At 45.4% G+C, this 22,908-nt stretch overlaps 1 protein-coding gene across 1 annotated transcript in view; it reads right to left on the reverse strand.

The window, feature by feature from the left end:
* skap1 (src kinase associated phosphoprotein 1) overlaps nt 1-22,908 on the reverse strand; it is a 347,892-nt gene that overhangs the window by 92,676 nt on the left and 232,308 nt on the right. Inside the window, exons 8-9 of the mRNA XM_067969375.1 lie at nt 16,486-16,549; nt 9,605-9,808 (exon numbers count right to left, since the gene is read on the reverse strand). Coding sequence (XP_067825476.1) covers nt 9,605-9,808; nt 16,486-16,549 — 268 coding nt within the window. The remainder of the gene's footprint in view (nt 1-9,604; nt 9,809-16,485; nt 16,550-22,908) is intronic.

Below are 22,908 nucleotides of genomic sequence, written 5' to 3' on the forward strand. Positions count from 1 at the left end.
TTGAATCTGCTTCCACCGCCCTTTCAGGCAGCGCATTCCAGATCATCACAACTCGCTGTGTAAAAAATATTCTTCTCATCTCCTCTCTGGTTCCTTTGCCAATTATCACAAATCTGCGTGCTCTGGTTACTGACCCTCCTGCCACTGGAAACAGTTTCTCTTTATTTACTCTGTCAAAACCCTTTATAATTTTTGAACGCCTCGAATAAATCTCCCCTTAACCTTCTCTGCTGTAAGGAGAACAATCCCAGCTTCTCCAGTCTCTCCACATAACTGAAGTCCCTCATCCCTGGTACCATTCTAGTAAATCTCCTCTGCACCCTCATCCAAAGCCTTGACATCCTTCCTAAAGTGCGGTGCCCAGAATTGGACACAAATCTCCAGCTGAGTCCGAACCAGCGATTTAGCACAACTTCCTTGCTTTTGTACTCTATTTATAAAAGCTAATCTTTGCCTAGATTTTAAAAAAAAACATTCCTTCGACACTGAAGCAAGCCCGGTTCATAGTGAGCGAGGTCCGAAAGCATCTCAAATTGATCTGAGAGGAGCCGATGTAGAAGGATCCAGATCGACCCAGATTCGGACCCTGGAGCACCTTAACAGCACAACCCCTGTTAATAGCCGCTTTTCCAAATTTGCTTCGGCTGACTGACTGCGTGTAAAAATTTATTAGCAGGCAGAGCAGAAAAAACTGCCAGCAAATGCCAGCTAATTACTGGCAATGAAGAGTCCTGGATAAAAAGGACTGAATATGCAAATATAGTGCTTTCACTGTTGTTATGGCACCCAGAGGAATGCAAATTACAACAAACATTTCTGATTTAGCAATCCATTAAGTTTTCCACTCTATAAAGACACCTGATGTTGCTTTGCGCGTTGAGGCATAAATGTCAATTTGTATTCACTTTTTAATTTTAAGATTTTATGTACTTCTGATGGGAAAATTGGAAACTTTATTACCTGTGACATTTTATTGTTCCACCGTGGAATACTGAGAGACACTCTCTACCGAAAGTCATTAATAAATGGAAGACTTGTGGTTTTACAAAATAAAAAAAAAATATATATTTTTTTTACAAAGACGGAATAAAAAAATTGGCTTCAAATTTGATTACATGTTTGCGTGGGGAACGGGAGCGCAACAGGCACAAGTTATACGGAATGTAAATAATGGTGGTGTTATACCAAAGCAGTCGTGTGCTTTAATCCTCTCTCACGTAGACTTTGTTCAGATAGACCGAGGCAGAAATTGGATCTCATTGCACCTGCTTTCCAGGCATAAATCGAGCGCAAGTAGGGCCAATTTCGGGGGACCAATGACCTGCGCGCGCCCCCCCCCCCCGAAAGCTTGAACGAGGTAAGACCCGATATTGGGTCGGGCCACTTTTCAGGCATCTCGGGCGGCCACCTAAAAGAGGCGTTAGGCCCCCTTGCATATGTTAATGATGTGGAGATGCCGGTGATGGACTGGGGTGGACAAATGTAAGGAATCTTACACCAGGTTATAGTCCAACTGTTTTATTTGACATTTGTTAAATATGTTAATGAGGAGCATGATGACTGTTTTTAAAATTATCATCCTTGTTTTCAAATCCCTCCATGGCCCTCGCCCCTCCCTATCTCTGTAACCTTCTCCAGCCCTACAACCCCCTGAGATCTCTGCGCTCCTCCAATTCTGGCCTCTCGTGCATCCCCGATTTTCATCACTCAACCATTGGCGGCCGTGCCTTCAGCTGCCTGGGCCCTAAGCTCTGGAATTCCCTCCCTAAACCTCTCCGACTCTCTCTCCTCTTGTAAGACGCTCCTTAAAACTTACCTCTTTGACCAAGCTTTTGGTCACCTGTCCTAATGTCTCTCTCTCTGCAGCTCAGTGTCAAATTTTTGCTGTTGTTTTAGGACCCCTGTGGAAAATTGGGCTGCCCTGAGACGGGCCTGGGCCGCTCCGGTTCAGTGGCGTGGGTGCAATTCAGCAAGCGGATCCACAACACTCCCAAGAGCCGCTGTCGGCCCACGACTGCCCCTCCTCCCGTTCTCCGCCCCCACCCCTCACCCCCACTAACCAGAGGGTTGCTGCCGACGAGGCAGGCCCCAAATTGGATCCCTCGACACAGGCGAGCTTCCTCTGGAGGCGGGTCAGGCACCCGAAATATTAAGAGGAGGTCCGAGAACCCATTTGGGGTGGTCCTCGGGCCGGCCCATTCTAGTGAGTGTAGTGAGCGGGCTCCCAGGTTCCATGTCTGAAAAAGGGCAAGAACCAATTCATCTCCCGCTGTCCTTTGCAAACGTTTATTTCTATTACTTGCCCCTTCTCCCGCCTGCACAGGGATTACCAGGCAGCTGATGATCCTTCTCATGATATTCCAGACTGCTAGTGACAGCAGGCTATTCTACAGTGGAGGGCATCACAACTGAGCCCAATCCTGTCCTCACCTGATGGCCAGACACATGCAGCTTCTATCAGGAGTTACTCGATAGTAATCGGGAACAGAGGCAGAAAGGAATAGAAGGATATGCTGATAGGGTGAGATGAAGCAGGGAGGGAGGAGGCTCATGTGGAGCATAAACACCGGCACAGACCAGTTGGGCCGAATGGCCTGTTTCTGTGCTGTAATGTGTATGTAATTCTATTCATAAATGTTGACATGGTCTCTGCTTCAATCACGAACTCTGGTAATACAGCCCCAAACCCCACTGCAAAGGAAAGGTTCCTCCAGTTCTCTGCCCTAAATCTCTTGCGTTGATTCTTATATCCATGTTTCCTTGGTCTAAACCCTTCAGTCACTGGGAACAGTCTGTTTGCATCTACTCTGTCCCATCCCTGCGTAATTTTAAACACTTTATCAAATCATCCCATAATCTGCTCAGTTCCAACAACAACAACTTGCCTTAATATAGCGCCTGTAACGTAGTAAAACAACCGCAATTTTTTAAAGATACTAAAATGTTAAGATGCCAAAAAAACTTTTCAAACAAGTGCACGGAGTTCTCCGAGTATCCTGACCTTGACCGGTACGACCAAAAAAACAGATTAACTGGTCATTCACCTATTTGTGGGATCTCACCATACGCAAAATGGCTGATGCACAACAATCAGTGTATTTCAAAGTAATTCATTGCAAGTGAAAGCACTTTTGAGACATCCGAGAGCCACGAGAAGGTGCTAAACAAAAGCAATCCCTGATCACTTTCTCGCAGTGTCTGAACAAGTTTGAAACAGCGCGACCTCCATTCGTTTGGAGACTGCGCTATTTGGGGGGGAGAAAAGTCTTCCAAACCAGTACTTGCTGGAAGTGAATTAGTAGGGCAATAGTGAAATCTGATTTACCAGCTGACTGCTCCCATCCTGTCATACAGCATTTGAGGATTTAGCCAGAGGGCTTAATAACACTGAACACCATGCAGAAGGACCTGAGCAAAGGCTTGAAACCTTTTTTTAAATCTTTTTGTCGGCATAAATCCATATTTATTTTTCAACAAAGTGCCTCTCGGATTGCATAAAAAAAGCCCGTGTCAGTCTCCAATGCTGCCTATTCACTCTTCAGCAGGCAATAAAGCAAAGACGAGGCAGCCCTGGGCCAATTCAATTAGACGTTTTTAGCAAAAATTATTCAAAAAGAGAAAAAAAAATTGCAGCCCTTCAAAACGGCAAATCTGTCGATGATCAGGATTTAGTGACATGATTAAAAAAAATAGACCGTCAGGCCAGGAGCCAATGACCTGCACCTTTCATGTGGTCCAATGGAGACCACACTTGCTTGTTGCCTCTTCGCTGTAGCACCAACACCAGCCGTAAAAAAAACTGAACTCAAGGATTAGTTATTGGAACATAGGAACGAGAGAAGGCCATTCAGCCCCTCGAGCCTGTTCCAGCATTCAATTAGATCATGGCTGATCTGTAGCTCAACTCCATTTACCTGCCTTGGTTCCGTTACTCTTAGTACCCTTGGCTAACAAAAATCTATCAATCCCAGTTTTGAAATTTTCAACTGACCCCCAGCCTCAACAGCATTTTTGGGGGAGAGAGTTCCAGATTTCCACTCCCAAATTGTGTGAGGAAGTGCTTCCTGACATCACCCCTGAATGGCCTAGCTCTAATTTTAAGGTTATGCCCCCTTGTTCTGGATTCGTGCACCAGAAGAGATAGTTTCTCTCTAACTATCCTATCAAATCCTTTAATCATCTTAAACAGCTCAATTAGATCACCCTGTAATCTTCTATACTCAAGGAAATACAAACCTAGTCTATGCAACATGTCCTCAGAATTTAATGTAGTAAAATGTCCCAAGGCGCTTCACAGGAGCATTATGAAACTAAATTTGACACCGAGCCACAAAAAGATATTAGGACAGGTGACCAAAAGTTAATTCAAAGAATTAACATTTGCCTGAGGAAGGAGAAAATCTCCGAAAGCTTGTGAATTTAAAATAAAATTGCTGGACTATAACTTGGTGTTGTAAAATTGTTTACAATAATTCAAAGAGGTAGGTTTTAAGGAGTGTCTTAAAGGATGAGAGAGAGGCAGAGAGGTTTAAGGAGGGAATTTCAAAGCTTAGGGCCTTGGCAGCTGAAGGCATGGCCGCCAATGGTGGAACGATGATAATCGGGGATGTGCAAGAGGCCAGAATTGGAGGAACGCAGAGATCTCAGGGGGTTGTAGGGCTGGAGGAGGTTACAGAGATAGGGAGAGGCCATGGAGGGATTTGAAAACAAATTTTTAAAAATCGAGGGGTTGCCGGACCGGGAGCCAATGTAGGTCAGCGAGAGCAGGAGTGATGGGTGAACGGGACTTGGTGCGAGTTAGGATACGGGCAGCAGAGTTTTGGAAAGAAAGCATCGTTTTCTCCGGCTAACTTTCAAATCCAGCAACGGATTCCTGGAACTTGGAACAAGAGTCTGAGCAAACTCCTACTTGTATCATGGGCGCCAGCTGTAACATTACCGCCTTCGAGTACAATACAGCAATCAAATCCCGCTTGTGAAACTTTAGAGAAGACTTGAATAATTGAGATTGTGCTGCAGTGTGCCGTGCCCTGTCTCCTAGGCTTCCGTTTCCCCAATACGTGTTCTTTGCTTCAAACCTGTCCCGTTATTATTGCACTGCTGGGATTCTTGTAATAAAGCAGAGAACTCCATAAAATATTAATCATAACAAACAAAACAAAAATTAGATAAATCAAAACGGTCAAAGTGGGAGACCATAAAATATCTGAAAACTCAAGTGATAGCCATGATGCACAACTCGAGTGTGAAGTGAAGCTCATCTGCATATGCAAATCCACGTGCATATGCTAATTGACCTCATTTGGGATGCAAAACGTCCCTTATATCCCCAACAATATTCTTTGCAAAGTGAATAACCGTAACGTCATTAATTCCTTAACTCTTTCACTGGCAGAGGTTTGAGACAGAGTGTTCCAAATGATCTTGATGCTGACTGTGGCAGCTTTATGGGGTTTTTTTTTGCGTGTGAATTGTCTGCCCTCCTCCTCTGAATTTGCTGACCTGTGCTGGGTTACAGCTCCCAAGTCACCTGTAGCCATACGGCCAAGTGGGTCCAAATGGTAATTCTTCAGGCACGAGTTTAGACAGGTGGACTATTCGACTATGGAAGGCGTCGTTTGACGTTGAGGCTCTTTGTTGCACCCCCCAATCGCTGCCGATTGAGTCCAACTGAGCCATTGGGAGGGGGACGGGGACGGGGGCTCAACCAGCTCTGGAAGATGCCACCGGCACTCAAGGTCAGAGAGAAAGTGAACAGTTTCCGATTGAGAACGGCGAGTCCATGGAGCAGATTAGCAGGGAGTGATCGGTGGCGGATAGCATCGACGAATTCAAAAGGGAATTGGACAGATAGTTTGCAGAGAAAAGGTCTGAGCCGTTGTCGAGATTCATGGGAGGAGGCTTGTGTGGAACGTAAACACCAGCATGGACCAGTTGGTCAGAATGGCCTGTTTCCATGCTGTACATTCCATGTAATGGATGATGGTTTTTTTTGAATTTTGGGATGAGTGAGATGGGCTGCAATGACCTCTCTCAGTCCTGTACATTCCATGTTCCTATTGTTTTCGTTAAGTAATAACATTGCACAGCTGTAAGAGGTGTGTTCCGTGGGACAGCCTAGTGAGATAGGTCGGGCCCCACCGGGTGGAATTACATGGGCTTGTGATACCCAGAGCTCTAGACACACTGAAGGGGGTCATTTCAACTTCACCCCCAGGCGTTAATCTGGCAAAGTCTATCGCCTCCCTGATGTGGAACCTGCCCCGTTTTCAATCCACTGATTCCAACGGCATGAAAATCTGGAAGATTCTATAACGGGAGACCAATCCACTCCACCAAGTTCAACCCAAGCTGGGAAGTTGAAAATTACCCTCGAATTACACAGAATTTACAGCGCAGAAAAGGCCATTCGGCCCAACTGGTCTATGCTTCACACGAGCCTCCTCCCACCCTATCACCATATCCTTCTATTCCTTTCTCCCTCATGTGTTTATCCAGCTTCCCCTTAAATGCATCTGTACTATTCGCCTCAACTGCTCCTTTTCGGAGCGAGTTCCACATTCTCACCACTCTCTGAGTAAAGAAGTTTCTCCTGAATTCCTGATTGAATTTATTAGTGACTATTTTATATTTATGTCCTCTAGTTTTGGTCTCCCCCACAGGTGGAAACATCTTCTCTACGTCCATCCTAACAAAGCCTTTCATAATCTTAAAGACCTCTATCAGGTCACCCCTCAGCCTTCTCTTTTCTAGAGAAAAGAGCCCCAGTCTGTTCAGTCTTTGAAAATCTGTCAAAGAACATGGAAATTTTCAGCAACACATAATCGTGCAGGAGCCCAAAGAATCAATACTTTCTCACTGAGCTCAGCTCCATCTACTGACCATCTTCCCATATCCTGCAATCACTTCTCTCCCCAGAAGCACATCCAACTGCCTCTTGAACAGATTAATGCTGCCCGTTTCAATGTTCTAGGAACAGGAGGAGGCCATTCAGTCCCTCGAGCCTATTAGAAACATAGAAAATAGGAGCAGGATAGGCCAGTCGGCCCTTCGAGCCTGTTCCGCCATTCAATTGGATCATGGCTGATCTGTATCTTAACTCCATCTACTCGCCTTGGTTCTGTGACCCTTAATACCCTTGCCTAACAAAAATCTATCGATCTCAGTTTTAAAATTTTCAATTGACCCCCAGCCTCAACAGCTTTTTTGGGGGAGAGTGTTCCAGATTTCCACTCCCCTTTGTGTGAAGAAGTGCTTCCTGACATCACCCCTGAACGGCCTGGTTCTAATTTTAAGGTTATACCCCCTTGTTCTGGACTCCCCCATCAGAGGAAATAGTTTCTCTCCATCTACCCTATCAAATCCTTTAATCATCTTAAACACCTCAATTAGATCACCCCTTACACTCAAGGGAATACAAGCCTGGTTCTGTCTGGTCACTTATTCGGTCAAGTCTATTACCTTTTGGCTGAAAAATTCTGCCTGACCTCTTGAAACAGGAATGGACTGGAGAGGGGGTAAGCACTTTTCCCCCCCTCTGCAATGTGTTACGATAGTGTAATTCAGGTCTGTGCTTGGGACGGGAGATCCTGTAAAACCTTCAACTCTGTTGCCTTTGCCAGATTGGCTGTCTTGTGTTGGCTGCTCGCTGTTGATTTTCTCAGCGATGTTGTTCAGTGTTGATTGAAAATAGAGACAGTTGATAGTTGAGGGTCGGATTGGGACTTGAATTCCAAGGGGTTGCTTTGCTGGTGATGCCTGCACATCATAAGGCACAGCACCAAGGGTGCGCAAAATGAACCTCTGATTTTAGAATGAAGACTTTTGGGGAGTGAAACTGGTCTTTGCCAGTCAATGGAAAAGGAAATCGGGCGGGGTGTAAATCAGGCTGCTGATTCGCTACGAGCCTGTTGCATGCTAATGGCCGGGACCAGTTTAATTCGCTCTTGGTCTCCAGTTTACATTTCAGAAATATCTGTAAGGAGTCGTACAACACCAGGTTATAGTCCAACAGCTTTATTTGAAATCACAAGCTTTCGGAGCTTTGCTCCTTCGTCAGGTGAACGAGCAGATCTCCGAAAGCTTGTGATTTCAAATAAAGCTGTTGGACTATAACCTGGTGTTGTACGACTCCTTACATTTGTCCACCCCAGTCCATCACCGGCGTCTCCACATCAGAAATATCTGGACACTGCACTTGAAAAACAGGACTGTCCAGTCTCAAATAGGATCGGTGTCAAACCTAGCCCGGAGGAGGGCCCAGGGGAAGGGTTTAAAAGAAAATTAGTAATTCCCACCCCTGCAGCAATGTGTGTTTGAAGTGGATACAGTTCATTAGATGTTGTTGCTCTTGGATTCACTCCATTATCTCACCTACCCTGCACACAGGTCAGAAACGACAAGTTTATTGCAAATACAATTTGTTGAGAAAGACCGGCATGCTTCCCTTGCTTTTATCTTGCAACCAATTTCACGCTAAAATTAGCAAATGGAAGAAAATAGGAGCCAGGTTTTCCAATCAGCAGATGATTAAAGCATTCACACCAAATTACTGCCAGCATTTTTTAAGCAGGCCCATTTAAAATGGTGATGAGCGATCTCTCTCTGTATAGCCCTAGATGTTTGTGTGACAATGTGCTTAAGAAATCTGTGTCACCATAAGCAAAATGTAAGGTCCAAGTGGTGAGGTTGGACTAGACACTACCGTTTATCTTGTGGGATTTTTCTTCAAATCCAACTGGATTGATGGGAGGAAAGACTCTGCTGGCTGTAAGAGTCCTACATAAAATGATGCTGGGGGCAGTATCAGTCCGGTTACATAGAAACATAGAAAATAGGAGCAAGAGTAGGCCATTCAGCCCTTCAGGCCTGCTCCGCCATTCAAAATGATCATGGCTGATCGTCTAACTCAGTACCCTGTTCCCGCTTTTTCCCCATATCCCTTGATCCCTTTAGCATTAAGAAATATATCTATCTCCTTCTTGAATACATCTAATGACTTGGCCTCCACTGCCTTCTGTGGTAGAGAATTCCACAGGTTCACCACCCTCAGTGAAGAAATTTCTCCTCATCTCTGTTCTAAATGGCATACCCCGTATCCTGAAACTGTGACCCCTGGTTCTGGACTCCCCAGCCATCGGGAACATCCTCCCTGCATCTAGTCTGTCTAGTCCTGTTAGAATTTTATATATTTCGATGAGATCACTGCTCATTCTTCTAAACTCTAGTGAATATAGGCCTAGTGGACCCAATCTCTCCTCATACGTGAGTCCTGCCATCCCAGGAATCAGTCTGGTAAACCTTCGTTGCACTCCCTCCATGGCAAGGACATCCTTCCTCAGATAAGGAGACCAAAACTACACACAATACTCCAGATGTGGTCTCACCAGGGCCCTGTACAACTGCAGTAAAACATCCCTGTTCCTGTACTCAAATCCTCTTGCAATGAAGGCCAACACTGGGCATGGCTGTGTTTGATGCGGACACTGGGTGCAAAATGTATTCCAAACCCCGGCTGTGATCTTCCTCCTCTGCAGAGGAAGAGAGAGAAGATTCCCAGATATTTGAAGATCTGTTTTTTTTTCAGTTGAATGACACAACATACCTGGTAGCTCTTCATAAATGTCATCATCTGGCTCCTGATCCATACCGATTGTTCGTTGATTCTGAGACATTGGATCTAAAGGACCTGCATCTACATCATCGTAGGTCTCCTCCTGCTGCACCACCACTTTCCTTCCCCTCATCTCCTCTTCCTCCTCCTCCTCCTCCTCCTCTTCCTCCACTGGTATGAAGTTGGAATTCATGTCTGTGAAGAGAAATCATTATATTGCAAATTAAGCAGAACAATGTTTTCTAACGCTGCAGATGTGTTTCAAATGTTAAGACATTTTGACGGGGTAGATACGGAGAAACTATTTCCTCTGGTGGGAGAATCAAGAACGAGGGGGAGTAATTTTGAAATTGGAGCTAGGCCACTAAGGAGTGAAAATCAGGAAGCACTATTTCTACACAAAGGGGAGTGGAAATCTGGAATTCTCTCCCCCAAAAGGCTGTGGATGCTGGGGGTCAATTGGAGCTTTCATAGACTGAGATCGATAGATTTTTGTTGGGTAAGGGTATCAAGGGACATGGAGCAAAGGGGGTAAATGCAGTTGAGGTACAGATCGGTCATGATCTAACTGAATGGCGGAACAGGCTCGAGGGGCTGAATGGCCGACTCCTGTTCCTACGATTCTAGCAGTGACAAGAGAATCGCTAACACAAGAATGTACAGAAGCAATTTTTAAAAAATTTATGGCCTTTAAAAAAGAAATTAAGAATGAAAATGCCACTTGGACGTGTGCCAGACCTGCCATTCAGACTCAGCTGCCACTTATAGAGCTGCACACATATTCCTCCCATCCCTCTGGTTCCCACATCCTCCTCCCGCTCTTTAACCTCCTGCAGCCCTACAACCCTCCGAGATCTCTGGACTCCTCCAATTCTGGCCTCTTGCGCATCTCCTATTTTCATCGCTCCACCATTGGCGGCCGTGCCTTCAGCTGCCTGGACCCTAAGCTCTGGAATTCCCTCCCTAAACCTCTCCGCCTCTCTCTCCTTCTTTAAGACGCTCCTTAAAACCTACCTCTTTGACCAAGCTTTTGGTCACCTGTCCTAATATCTCTGAATGTTAGGCGTTGCCGGACCGGGAGCCAATGTAGGTCAGTGAGCACATGGGGCAATGGGTGAACGGGACTTGGTGCGAGTTAGGATACGGGGCACCAGAGTTTTGGATGAGCGCAAGTTTACGGAGGGAGCAAGGTGGGAGGCCGGCCAGGAGAGCATTGGAATAGTCGAGTCTGGAGGTAACAAAGGCATGGATGACGGTTTCAGCAGCTCTGTCCCGAAACCGTCAGGGATACAGTGGGATGCTCCCGATAATTAAAGGAACAGGGGAACCAGAGGATTCATTTTGTGCATCAGTGTTGTCCTTGCTCTCTGGACAGGAGCATTTCCCAGGCAGCTTGTCACAAGCCTAGAGATTGGAACTATGATCAGTCACACATTCCAATTTGTATCTGGAAAAAGCAAACAAAAATGCCTGTGGTAGGTCTGAAGAATATTTACAGTCAAGCTCAGGCTAATAACACTCCAAATGATTTTACAGCAATAAAACACAAGCAAAAAATCAATATGTTTCTCAACAACATTGACACGAAACAGCTCATAAATTTAATTTGTATCAACGTGGGCCTGCTACTTTCAAGTCAGCTCTGTTTTTATTTTCTTTACTTTACATGGATTCCGTTTTATTTAATTCCACAAATCAATATCTGCAAATGCTGTCCGACCAAAAGTATCTCTGGACGAGGGCAGCACTTGCAGTTTTCACTCTTCATTCATCTCCCGCTCGCAGGTTGTTATTGCACCTGACAATTATCACACAGACGAGTGAGAACTAATGGCAAAGCCCTGTTCTAAAATCACGGCAATGATAATCACATTGGTCGTTAAATCAGATATGCCAATAACCAGCCCCGGCTGTGATCAGATTAGAGAAACAAGATCAAGTCTGTTCCCAAGGCACATGGAGTTTGGGCCAGGGCGGGGGTGATTCTGCGCTGGAATAATTTTAATTAAAGGCTGAATTTGGCTCCTGATTCACTGTTGCTAAGTACTGCCGGTATTGCAGTGCACACGACTGACGTTATATTGCAGATTATATTAAAAAAGGGGATGAAGTTTTACTGACTTTCTCATTTTATGTTGGAGGAAAAACATACCCTAAGCTCCACATGAATCATAGAATCAGAAGGAGGCCATTCGGCCCATCGTGCCTGTGACAGCACTTTGAAGAGCTATCCAATTAGTCCCACTCACCTGCTCTTTCCCCATAGCCCTGTAAATTTTTCCTTTTCAAGTATTTACCCAATTCCCTTTTGAAAGTTATTATTGAATCTGCTTCCACCGCCCTTTCAGGCAGCGCATTCCAGATCATCACAACTCGCTGGGTAAAAAAAAGTTTTCCTCACTTCCCTCTCTGGTTCTTTCGCCAATTGTCTTAAATCTGTGTCCTTTGGTTACCGACCCTCCTGCCACTGGAAACAGTTTCTCCTTATTTACACTATCAAAACCCCATATAATTTTGAACACCTCTATTAAATCTCTCCTTAACCTTCTCTGCTCTAGAGAGAACAACCCCAGATTCTCCAGTCACTCCACATAACTGAAGTCCCTCATCCCTGGTACCATTCTAGTAAATCTCCTCTGCACCCTCTCCAAGGTCTTGACATCCTTCCTAAAGTGCGGTGCCCAGAATTGGACACAATAGGGGTGATTTTAAACCCCAAGAATGGGTGGGTTGGGGGCGGGTGGGGGTTGAAAATAGTTGTTTTTTTGGGTCGCGACCGCAACCCGGTTTTATTTCCGGGTTTATGTCGGCTCAGAAAAGTACAGGCTTCCCACTGGGAACGCAAAGTCCAAAAATTTGCGGTTGCGACCCAAAAAAGCAACTATTTTCAACCTCCCACCCGCCCCCAACCCACCCGTTCTTGGGGTTTAAAATCATCCCCAATTACTCTAAGCTGAGGCCTAACCAGTGATTTATAAAAGTTTCACATAACTTCCCTGCTTTTCTACTCTATGCCTCTTTTTACTAAGCTAAGGATCCGCTATGCTTTTCGTTATGAACAGTTGGTCATTTGGTTGAGGTACTGGAGGGGACCCATTGACCATGGAACTGAACCTCTCCGAGATTAAGTGGCTTCGAAGGAAAACATTGGGAAAAGAAAATTAACTACAGCCGTGATGGGGAGAGGTGCTACAACTAGAAATTGTTTTTAATTAGTGACAAACTTCAGACTTTTATTACCTTAATCAGTGGAACGAGATGTTTAATTAGAAACTGAATTTTTCAGCACCGACTAATATTCGTCTCACTGGGGTTTCGAGGCAAAGATGGAATGCGCTCATTTAAAATTTAATTGAAAAGTAAATGTGATTTTAAAAAAAAGTCAAATTACAAAATTTTTAAAGAACCGAAGAATGCAGGTACCAGTGATTTAAAACATATTTAAACACCGCAGACAGATGGAAATATGGCTGCTTATTGAAACTAGCTAATCCTCTATTGTATTGCTCCAGATAGGGACATCCTGAGGTCAAGAAGCTAATTACAGCTGCTATTGGATGGTTCTTTAGATTGGGAGCTGCTTGGCTCCTCCCCTTGCAGGGGGTGGGTGGAGTCTGGCCAACTCGAGGTACGTCCTGTTGGATTCTCCATTCTAAATTCCTCCATCCACATTTATAATGGGAAGTGCCTATGTAAACTTGTCACAGTGTAAGTACGCCCCCCCAAGCTCTACCCTTAGCAGGAAGGTGCAATCACAGTGTGGCAAGTTTGCACGGGCACTTTCCATTATAAATGCGGACAAGTGAATTTAGAATGGAAAATTTAAAAATAAAGTCAGAATGAACGACTTTAAAATGGGGCCTGAATTCCGTCAGTCCAAGTCTCCCCTGCTCTCTGGCCTTGCCTCACCTGACGACTTACACTTGGTATCGACTGCCCATGGTAGGTGAAATTTAATGCGTGTTATTAAGTGTGAAATATTGCATGTTGGTAGGAAGAATGAGAGGCAATATAAACTAAATGGTGCTACTTTATACGGGGTGCAGGAACAGAGAGCTGGGGGTTCACATGCACAAATCTTTGAAGGTGGCAGGGCAAGTTGAGAAGGCTGTTCATAAAATCATAGAAAGGTGACAGCACGGAAGGAGGCCATTCGGCCCATCGAGTCCACGCCGATTCTATGCAAGAGCAATCCAGCTAGTCCCACTCCCCCCGCCCTACCCCCGTAGCCCTGCAAATTTTTTGCTTTCAAGTACTCATCCAGTTCCCTTTCGAAGGCCATGATTGAATCTGCCTCCACCACCCCCTCGGGCAGTGCATTCCAGATCCTAACCACTCGTTGTGTAAAAAAGTTTTTCCTCATGTCACCTTCGGTTCTTTTGCCAATCACCTTAAATCTAAGTCCTCTGGTTCTTGACCCTTCCGCCAATGGGAACAGTTTCTCTCTATCTACTCTGTCTAGACCCTTCATGATTTTGAATACCTCGATCAAATCTCCTCGCAACCTTCTCTGTTCCAAGGAGAACAACCCCAGCTTCTCCAGTCTATCCACGTAACTAAAGTCCCTCATCCCTGGAACCATTCTAGTAAATAAGTTAAAAAAAGTATACGGGATCCTGGGCTTTATAAACAGAGGCATAGAGTACAAAAGCAAGGAAGTTATGCTAAACCTTTATAAATTACTGGTTAGGCCTCAGCTGGAGTATTGTGTCCAATTCTGGGGCACCACACTTTAGGAAGGATGTCAAGGCCTTAGAGAGGGCGCAGAGGAGATTTACTAGAATGGTACCAGGGATGAGGGACTTCAGTTATGTGGAGAGACTGGAGAAGCCGGGATTGTTCTCCTTAGAACAGAGAAGGTTAAGGGGAGATTTAATGGAGGTGTTCAAAATCATGAAGGGTTTTGATAGAGTAAATAAGGAGAAACTGTTTCCAGTGATAGAAGGGTCGGTAACTGGAGGTCACAGATTTAAGATAATTGGCAAAAGAACCAAAGGGGAGATGAGGAGAAATTGGATAAATACTTGAAGCCGAAAAATTTGCAGGGCCATGGTGAAAGAGCGGAGGAGGACTAATTGGATAGCTCTTTCAAAGAGCCGGCACAGGCACGATGGGCAGAATGACCTCCTCCTGTGTTGTATGATTCTCTGAGCAACACCACGGGGGATTGAGTAGGTTTTTTTTTTAAGAATGCTCAGCTGTTACTTGTTGGTGTCCAGTGAGCAAAGCTGTACACAGTGCTGAGGGGGCCACACATCCCGTTAATTGGACCCTGATGGTGGTTGGGATCACAGAAAGACGTGGGGAAATTTGTAGTGTTGAAGTCACAGACTCTGTGAGGCACATCCTGCTTCAGCAAGTGACAGTTAATACCTGTGTCGGAGCTTCTGTGCAACAAGGGACGACATTCCCAGCAATGCCGATCTTGGAGAGGCCTCATTAGTTAGTGAAGCATCACACTGCTGGTGCTTTCCTCTTGTATAGCCCCCCCCACCCAACCCCGTCCACCCGGCCCCACCATTGGCGGCCGTGCCTTCACCTGCCATGGCCCCAAAGCTCTGGAATTCTCTTCCTAAACCTCTCCTCTTCTCCAACCACCCACTCATCTGTAAGATGCTCCTTGACAGACAGCTCTTTGACCAACTCCCCCTAATCTTTCCTTCTTTGGCTTGGCACTCCCGCACAGCTCTATGAAGTGCTGTGAGACGTTTCTCCATGCTTAAAGTGCTATGTAAACGCAAGCTGTTGTTTCGTCGAATATTTATGAATTGATGCAGATGTGAGGTGCAAATACAGCAGTTCTGGTGCTCCTGGTTCCTGAGGTGCTTCTCCAGTCGTCACCTTGTAAACAACAATAGCAACTTGCATTTATATAGTGCCTCTAACGTAGCCAAACGTCCCAAGGCGCTTCACAGGAGAGATTATCAGAAAAGATTTGATACCGAGCCACGTAAGGAGATATTAGGGCAGGTGATTGAAAGCTTGGTCAAAGAGGTAGGTTTTAAGGAGTGTGTTAAAGGAGGAGAGAGAGGCGGAGAGGGTGAGAGGTTTAGGGAGGGAATTCCAGAGCTTAGAACCGAGGCAGCTGAAGGCACGGCCGCCAATGGTGGAGCGATGAAAATCGGGGATGCGTAAGAGGCCAGAATTCGAGGAGCGCAGAGATCTCAGAGGGTTGTAGGGCTGGAGGAGGTTACAGAGATAGGGAGGGGCGAGGCCATGGAGGGATTTGAAAACAAGGTTGAGAATTTTAAAATGGAGGCGTTGCTGGACCGGGATCCAATGTCGGTCAGCGAGCACAGGGGGTGATGGGAGAGCGGGACTTGGTGCGAGTTGGGATACGGGCAGCAGAGTGTTTGAATGAGCTCAAGTTTATGGAGGGTGGAAAATGGGAGGCGGGCGAGGAGACCATTGGAATAGTCGAGTCTAGAGGTAACAAAGGCACGGATGAGGGTTTCAGCAGCAGATGAGCTGAGGCAGGGGTGCACACGGGCGATGTTACTGATGTAAAGGACCTGACCACTTGTAGATATGCGTGCAACCTGAATTGCCAAAACCAAAACGCTCTTCATGGAAGCACAATGCAGGAGACTGTTTATTGCAGCCCCGTATCTTTGATGTCAAACAAGTAAATGCTGTACTTCTCCCCGTCTCTATGCTGCTTGCCCAACCCCTTTAAATATCAGCTCGTCTACTATGCAGAGCACACCCAGCTTACAACACGCATGCACACGTGTGTACAGGAGTTGGCATGGAGATGTCTAGCAGCTAGACACGAGAGTGAGCGATCATCTTTTACCTGAGGGTGGTAATGTTTAGAGCTGACAGTTCTCTGCCTCCCTACAGAATTCCACAATAGATAAATGTGTATTTACCTTTCAGCACAAAGGAGATGTGATCCACCCACTCCCTGGCATCACGATGATTCGCTGCAGTAAACTGGAAAGGGAAGGAATCGTTTTATCAGATGGGAAGTATCCACATCGCCTCTCCTGTGTTTATAACAGCACCGTGAACTCGCCACAACTAATATTTGCAAGAAACTAAAACATGGACAGACACTGTGGAGAATACACAACGTATCACAATGTAAATAGAAAGAAAAAAAGATAGAACTTGTATTTATATCGTGTCTTTCACGACCTCAGGACGTCCCAAAGCGCTTTACAGCCAATTAAGTACTTTTTGAAGTGTAGTCACTGTTGTAATGTAGGAAACACGGCAGCCAATTTATGCACAGCAAGATCCCTCAAACAGCAATGCGATAATGACCAGATCATCTGTTTTAATGATGTTACTTGAGGGATAAATATTGGCCAGGACACTGGGGAGAACTCCCCTGCTCTTCTTTGAAATAGTCCCATGGGGTCGTTTACATCCACCTCAAAGGGCAGGCGGGGCCTCGGTTTAACGCCTCATCCGAAAGGCGGCACCTCCGACAGTGCAGCACTCCCTCAGTACTGCCACTGGGAGTGTTAACCTGGATTATGTGCTCAAGTGTCTGGAGTGGGGCTCTCAGGTGCTGTCCACATGAAGCTGATAATTACAGGGCTTCATTTGGGCACACAGAGTAAAACTCGTCCATAGTTGCATTAATCGATACTCCACGGCCTCTGCATTTTCCTGAGGAGTTTCACGTTGTCAAAAAGGTTTGTCCAACAAGATTTGGGACATTGATCAATGTTGGGTAAGTTTCAGGTGGGACTAGAACACCCACTTTGTGATGCTCACATTACCCACATTATTTTTGTTGGGTAAGGGTATTAAGGGTTACGGAACCAAGGCAGGTAGACAGAATTAAGACACAGATCAGCTGTGATCTTTAAAATTATGAAGGGATTTGATCGGGTAGATGTACAGCAAATATTTCTAGTTGTGGGGGATTCCAAACTAGGGGTCATAAATATAAGATAGTCACCAATAGGGAATTCAGGAGAAACTTCTTTATCCAGAGAGTGGTGAGAATGTGGAACTCACTGCCACAAGGAGTAGTTGAGGCGAATAGCATAAATGCACATAAGGGGAAGCTCGATAAACACATGAGGGAGAAAGGAATAGAAGGATATGCTGATAGGGTGAGATGAAGAGGGGAGGGAGGAGGCTCGTGTGGAGCATAGAGATCGGCATCTACCAGTTGGGCCGAATGGCCTGTTCCTGTGCTGTAAAATTCTCTGTAATTGAATGGCAGAACAGGCTCGAGGGGCTGAATGGCCTTCTCCTGTTCTTGTGTACCCAAAACTGAAATCCACTTAACAGTGCAACCGTGCCAATCTGAGAATGGCCTGAAGGTTGCATGACTGAATAGTTTCTGTCGGGGCTGTGATATGTTCCAGTCTCTGGGTCACTGTGTCAGCTCTAGTTGTTATACTGGAGGAGGCGGATACGGAGTCAGACCTCCCCCGCCAAGACCCCACCCTCTCATACTGGGGAAGCACTATTGCGTTGTCACTTTCAATTAGAGCAGTTTCTCCTGTTGCTTGGCGACCCAGGCTTTATCATGAATTTAACGGCAGATGGTCTGGCTGGTTAATGTATCGCCCAGGGCCATACTGAGCCATAGAGACCAGGATGGTCTTAGGTTCAATTCCATCTCCATGCTGAGTTAGATGATCTCAACTGAGAGCAGTGGGGCCATTACAGTTGGCCTCAGTGCCCCCAGGCTTAGGGGACGGGTGATGAAAGATAATCACTCAGGGCTCCTGCTCCTGTTCACTATCCAGCAAATCCTGCTGGCCCCACAACATCGGGTAAGAACACAACTGAGCCTGGCAGTGATGCCCTCTGTGGTCAAATAGCCTGACATTCACTGATAGGGCTCATACGAAAAAACATCATTTGGATGAGATATTGGAGGGAAGCTGATGGGCTTAGAGCTGTACCTCGGCATGAGTTAGTGCTCTATAGGAATATAGGAACAGGTGTAGGCCATTCAGCCCCTCGAGCCAGTGATCTGTATGTCAACGCCATTTACCTGCCTTTGTTCCATATCCCTTGATCCCCTTACCTTACAAAAATATATTGATCTCAGTCTTGAAAGCTTCAATTGACCCCCAGCATCCACAGCCTTTTGGGTTCCAGATTTCCACTCCCCTTAGTGTGAAAAAATGCTTCCTGATTTCACTCCTGAACGGCCTGGCTCTAATTTTAAGATTGTGCCCCCTTGTTCTGGGTTCCCCCCCCCACAAGAGGGAATAGTTTCTCCCTATCTACCCTATTGAATCCTTTTATCATTTTCAACACCTCATTTAGATTATTCCTCAAACCCCTAAACTCAAGGGAATAAAAGCCAAGTCTGTGCAGCCTGTCCCTCTAAGCCCCGATATCATCCTTTAGGAGTGAAAAATCTTGGGGGGGGGGGAAAGAGAGGGGGTGAAACTTAGTGGTGCTTTAATTCATTTGTAAACTTTCATCTCATTTTTGCACTCACATTACCAATAAATCCAATAGGGAATTCAGGAGGAACTCTTTACCCAGAGAGTGGTGAGAATGTGGAACTCGCTACCACATGGAGTAGTTGAGGTGAATAACATCGATGCATTTAAGGGGAAGCTCGATAAACACGTGAGAGATGAAGTAAGGTGGGAGGAGGCTCGTGTGGAGCGTAAACGCTGGCATAGACCAGTTGGGCCGAATGGCCTGTTTCTGTGCTGTCGACTCGATGTAACTCGATGATGATGCTCAGCACAATAAAGCATAAATACTTCATTGCAGAGAGATCTAATTAAAAAAAAATTAAACATCACAAACACAGTTAGCCCACCTCCTGCAATGTTATACATGTGCAGCAGCACTCCATCACCGAGACTCTCCCTCATAATCGCACTCAGTAAAAACCTAATTAGACCCAACTTGAAGATGTTTGAGCTGGCGCCAGAGAAATCTGATTTTGTAGCAGGGGAAGCACTGAATCTAATTCACTGCACTCTGGAAAGACATACACGTCAACCACGGAAACAGATCATCAGACACAAATTTGCACAACATACATTGTTACATTGAGTCTACAAACAGAAACAGGCCATTCGGCCCAACTGGTCCATGCTGGTGTTTATGCTCCACACGAGCCTCCTCCCTCCCTACTTCATCTCACCCTATCAACATATCCTTCAATTCCTTTTTCCCTCGTGTACTTATCTAGCTTCCCCTTAAATGCATCGATACTATTCGCCTCAACTACTCCATGTGGGAGCGAGTTCCACATTCTCACCACTCTCTGGGTAAAGAAGTTTCTCCTGAATTCCTTATTGGATTTATTAGTGACTATCTTCTATTTATGGCCCCTAGTTTTGGACTCGCCCACAAGTGGAAACATCTTCTCTATGTCTAGCCTCTCAAACCTTTTCATAATCTTAAAAATCTCTATCAGGTCACCCCTCAGTGTTCTCTTTTTTTTAGAAAAAAGAGCCCCAGCCTGTTCAATCTTTCCTGATAAGTATAACCACCCAGTTCTGGTATCATCCTAGTAAATCGTTATTGCACCTTCTCCAGTGCCTCTATATCCTATTTATAATATGGAGACCAGAACTGTGCACAGTATTCCAAGTGTGGTCTAACCAAGGTTCTATACAAGTTTAACATAACTTCTCTGCTTTTCAATTCTATCCCTCTAAAAATGAACCCCAGTGCATGGTTTGCTTTTTTTAAATGGCCTTATTAACCTGCATCGCTACTTCTAGTTATTTGTGTATCTGTACCCCCAGATTCCTCTGCTCCTCTACCCCATTTAAGCTCTTATTATCCAAGCAGTACGTGGCCCCCTTAATCTTCCTTCCAAAACTTAATACTTGTTGATTTAAAATCAATTTGGCTTTTAACAGGCAGCAAGTCCCAGTGGTGCAGGACACTGGAGTGAAGAATGTTAAAGGGAGAGAGAGAGAGAGAGAGAGAGAGGGAGAGAGATAGAGATAGATGGAGAGAGAGAGAGCGCGCTGATTCCTTGAGCTCATCCATGCAGATACATGAGAACATAAGAAATAGGAGCAGGAGGAGGCCATATGGCCCCTTGAGCCCGCTCCACCGTTCAATAAGATCATGGCTGATCTTCGACCTGAACTCCTCTTTCCCACCCAATCCCCATATCCCTTGATTCCCTTGGAGTCCAAATATCCATCAATCTCGGTCTTGAATATACTCAATGACTGAGCATCCGCAGCCTTCTGGGGTAGAAAATTCCAAATATTCACGACCCTCTGAGTGAATAAATTCCTCCTCGTCTCAGTCCTAAATGTCCGACCCCAATCCTGAGACTATGCCCCCTAGTTCTAGACTCTCCAGGCAGGGGAAACATCCTCTCAGCATCTACCCTGTCAACCTTCTTAGAATGTTATATGTTTCAATGAGATCACCTCTCATTCTTCTAAACTCCAGAGTGTAGGCCCATTCTAAGCAATCTCTCCTCATTGGACAACAGCAGAGACTCAAGGAGGGAGAGAAACAGAGAGAAGATGGAGATGGTATCGAGTGTTTCCTGATGTAAGGGAGGAGGGAACTGGTGTCAGTCACACCCTGCAATGCTTTGGTGTCTGTCCTACAACACAACCTGGAGAGGAAGATGACAACCTTCAGGTGGCCCTCTTTGTTAAATGTTCCAGCACGACCAAACAACATCATCTTACATTTATATAGCACCTTTAATGTAATAAAACATCCCAAGGCGCTTCACAGGAGCGTTATCAGACAAAATTTGACACTGAGCCACAAAAGGAAATATTAGGACAGGTGACCAAAAGCTTGGTCAAAGAGGCAGGTTGTAAGGAGTGTCTTAAAGGAGGTGAGAGAGGGAGAGGTTTAGGGAGGGAATTCCAGAGCTTAGGGCCGAGGCAGCTGAAGGTACGGCCGCCAATGGTGGAGTGATGGAAATTGGGGATGTGCAAGAAGCCAGAATTGGAGGAGCGCAGAGATCTCGGAGGGTTGTAGGGCTGGAGGAGGTTACAGAGATAGGGAGGGGCGAGGCCATGGAGGGATTTGAAAACAAGGATGAGAATTTTAAAATTGAGGCGTTGCAGGACCGGGATCCAATGTAGGTCAGCGAGCACAGTGGGTGATAGGTGAACGGGACTTGGTGTGAGTCAGGGTACGGGCAGCCAGAGGTAACTGCACGTTGATCGATAGCCTCCTAGTCCAAAAAGCAACACACTCGACTCCACATGTTCATCAGACACTAACAGAGCCTGGAAACAAGCCATCCGTTGACGTCAATGCAATATTATTACCAAATGTCAGTTTGGCTCAGTGATGACATCATCACCTCCAAGTCAGAAGGTTGTGGCCCCACTCCAGAGACTTGAGCACACAATCCAGACTGACACTCTCAGTGCAGTACTGAGGGAGTGCTGCATTGTCAGAGGTGCCGTTTGTTCAGGTGGACGCTATTTGAAGATAATCAGGGAGTTCTCCCAGTGTCTTGGCCAACATTCATCTCTCACACACTACCACCAAAACTGACTAATTGCTCATGTACCTCACTCGCTGTTTATGGGATCTTGCTGTGTGCAAACTGGCTGCTGTATTTGCCTACATAACAACAGTGACTACCCGTCAGAAGTAATCAATTGGCTGTGAAGTACTTTGGGACAGTAAACGGATGTAGAAGGTGCTACATAAACACACACATTGAATTCAAGTGTAACATCAGTAACAAATACATCAACATGTATGTACAGAATTACTCTGCCCACTTTATTTAGTGAAGATGTTAACCTGTTTAAAACAATACAATGTGTCCCGTGAAATAGCAGTCAGTGGAATTTCGGGCCAATGTTTTAACGCATCCATTATTAATATTGCACAGGCCCAAGTTCAACTCCAAAACACTTTTAAAAAAAAACTTTATCCCCAGCCCCCAAATTACTAACGGCAAACTTTAAAAAAAAGTTCTGACAATTAATTGGTCACAATAGAATGCTCGTGAAGGTTATAGAAAATAGAAGTAAATTCAATTTTATTACAAAACCAGTCTTGCTCCCCGCCATGGCTTTCAGTGAATTGGTGCACCAAAGGAGCATCTTACGTTGTTTGTTCGAATCATGACATCAATCATTCACAAGAAAAGATAGGACTGGCAGGAATCTGACAACACTGCTAATAATTCTGATTGAGGATTTTGAACAGTTCAATAATGGCTCTGTGCATCATCGTTTTTATTATATTGGAGACAAGTGTTTAAAAAAAAAGCTCTTGTGACACACACACGTGAAGCCTCACACACACACGTTTCACTGTTAGCCTAATCTCACACCAATACTACCACAGTCTGGCTCCATGCCTAAAGATGGTGAGGTTGAGGAGCGTAACGGTGA

Source organism: Heptranchias perlo, chromosome 30 (genome assembly GCF_035084215.1).
Source record: "Heptranchias perlo isolate sHepPer1 chromosome 30, sHepPer1.hap1, whole genome shotgun sequence".
NCBI classification, from domain to species: domain Eukaryota; kingdom Metazoa; phylum Chordata; class Chondrichthyes; order Hexanchiformes; family Hexanchidae; genus Heptranchias; species Heptranchias perlo.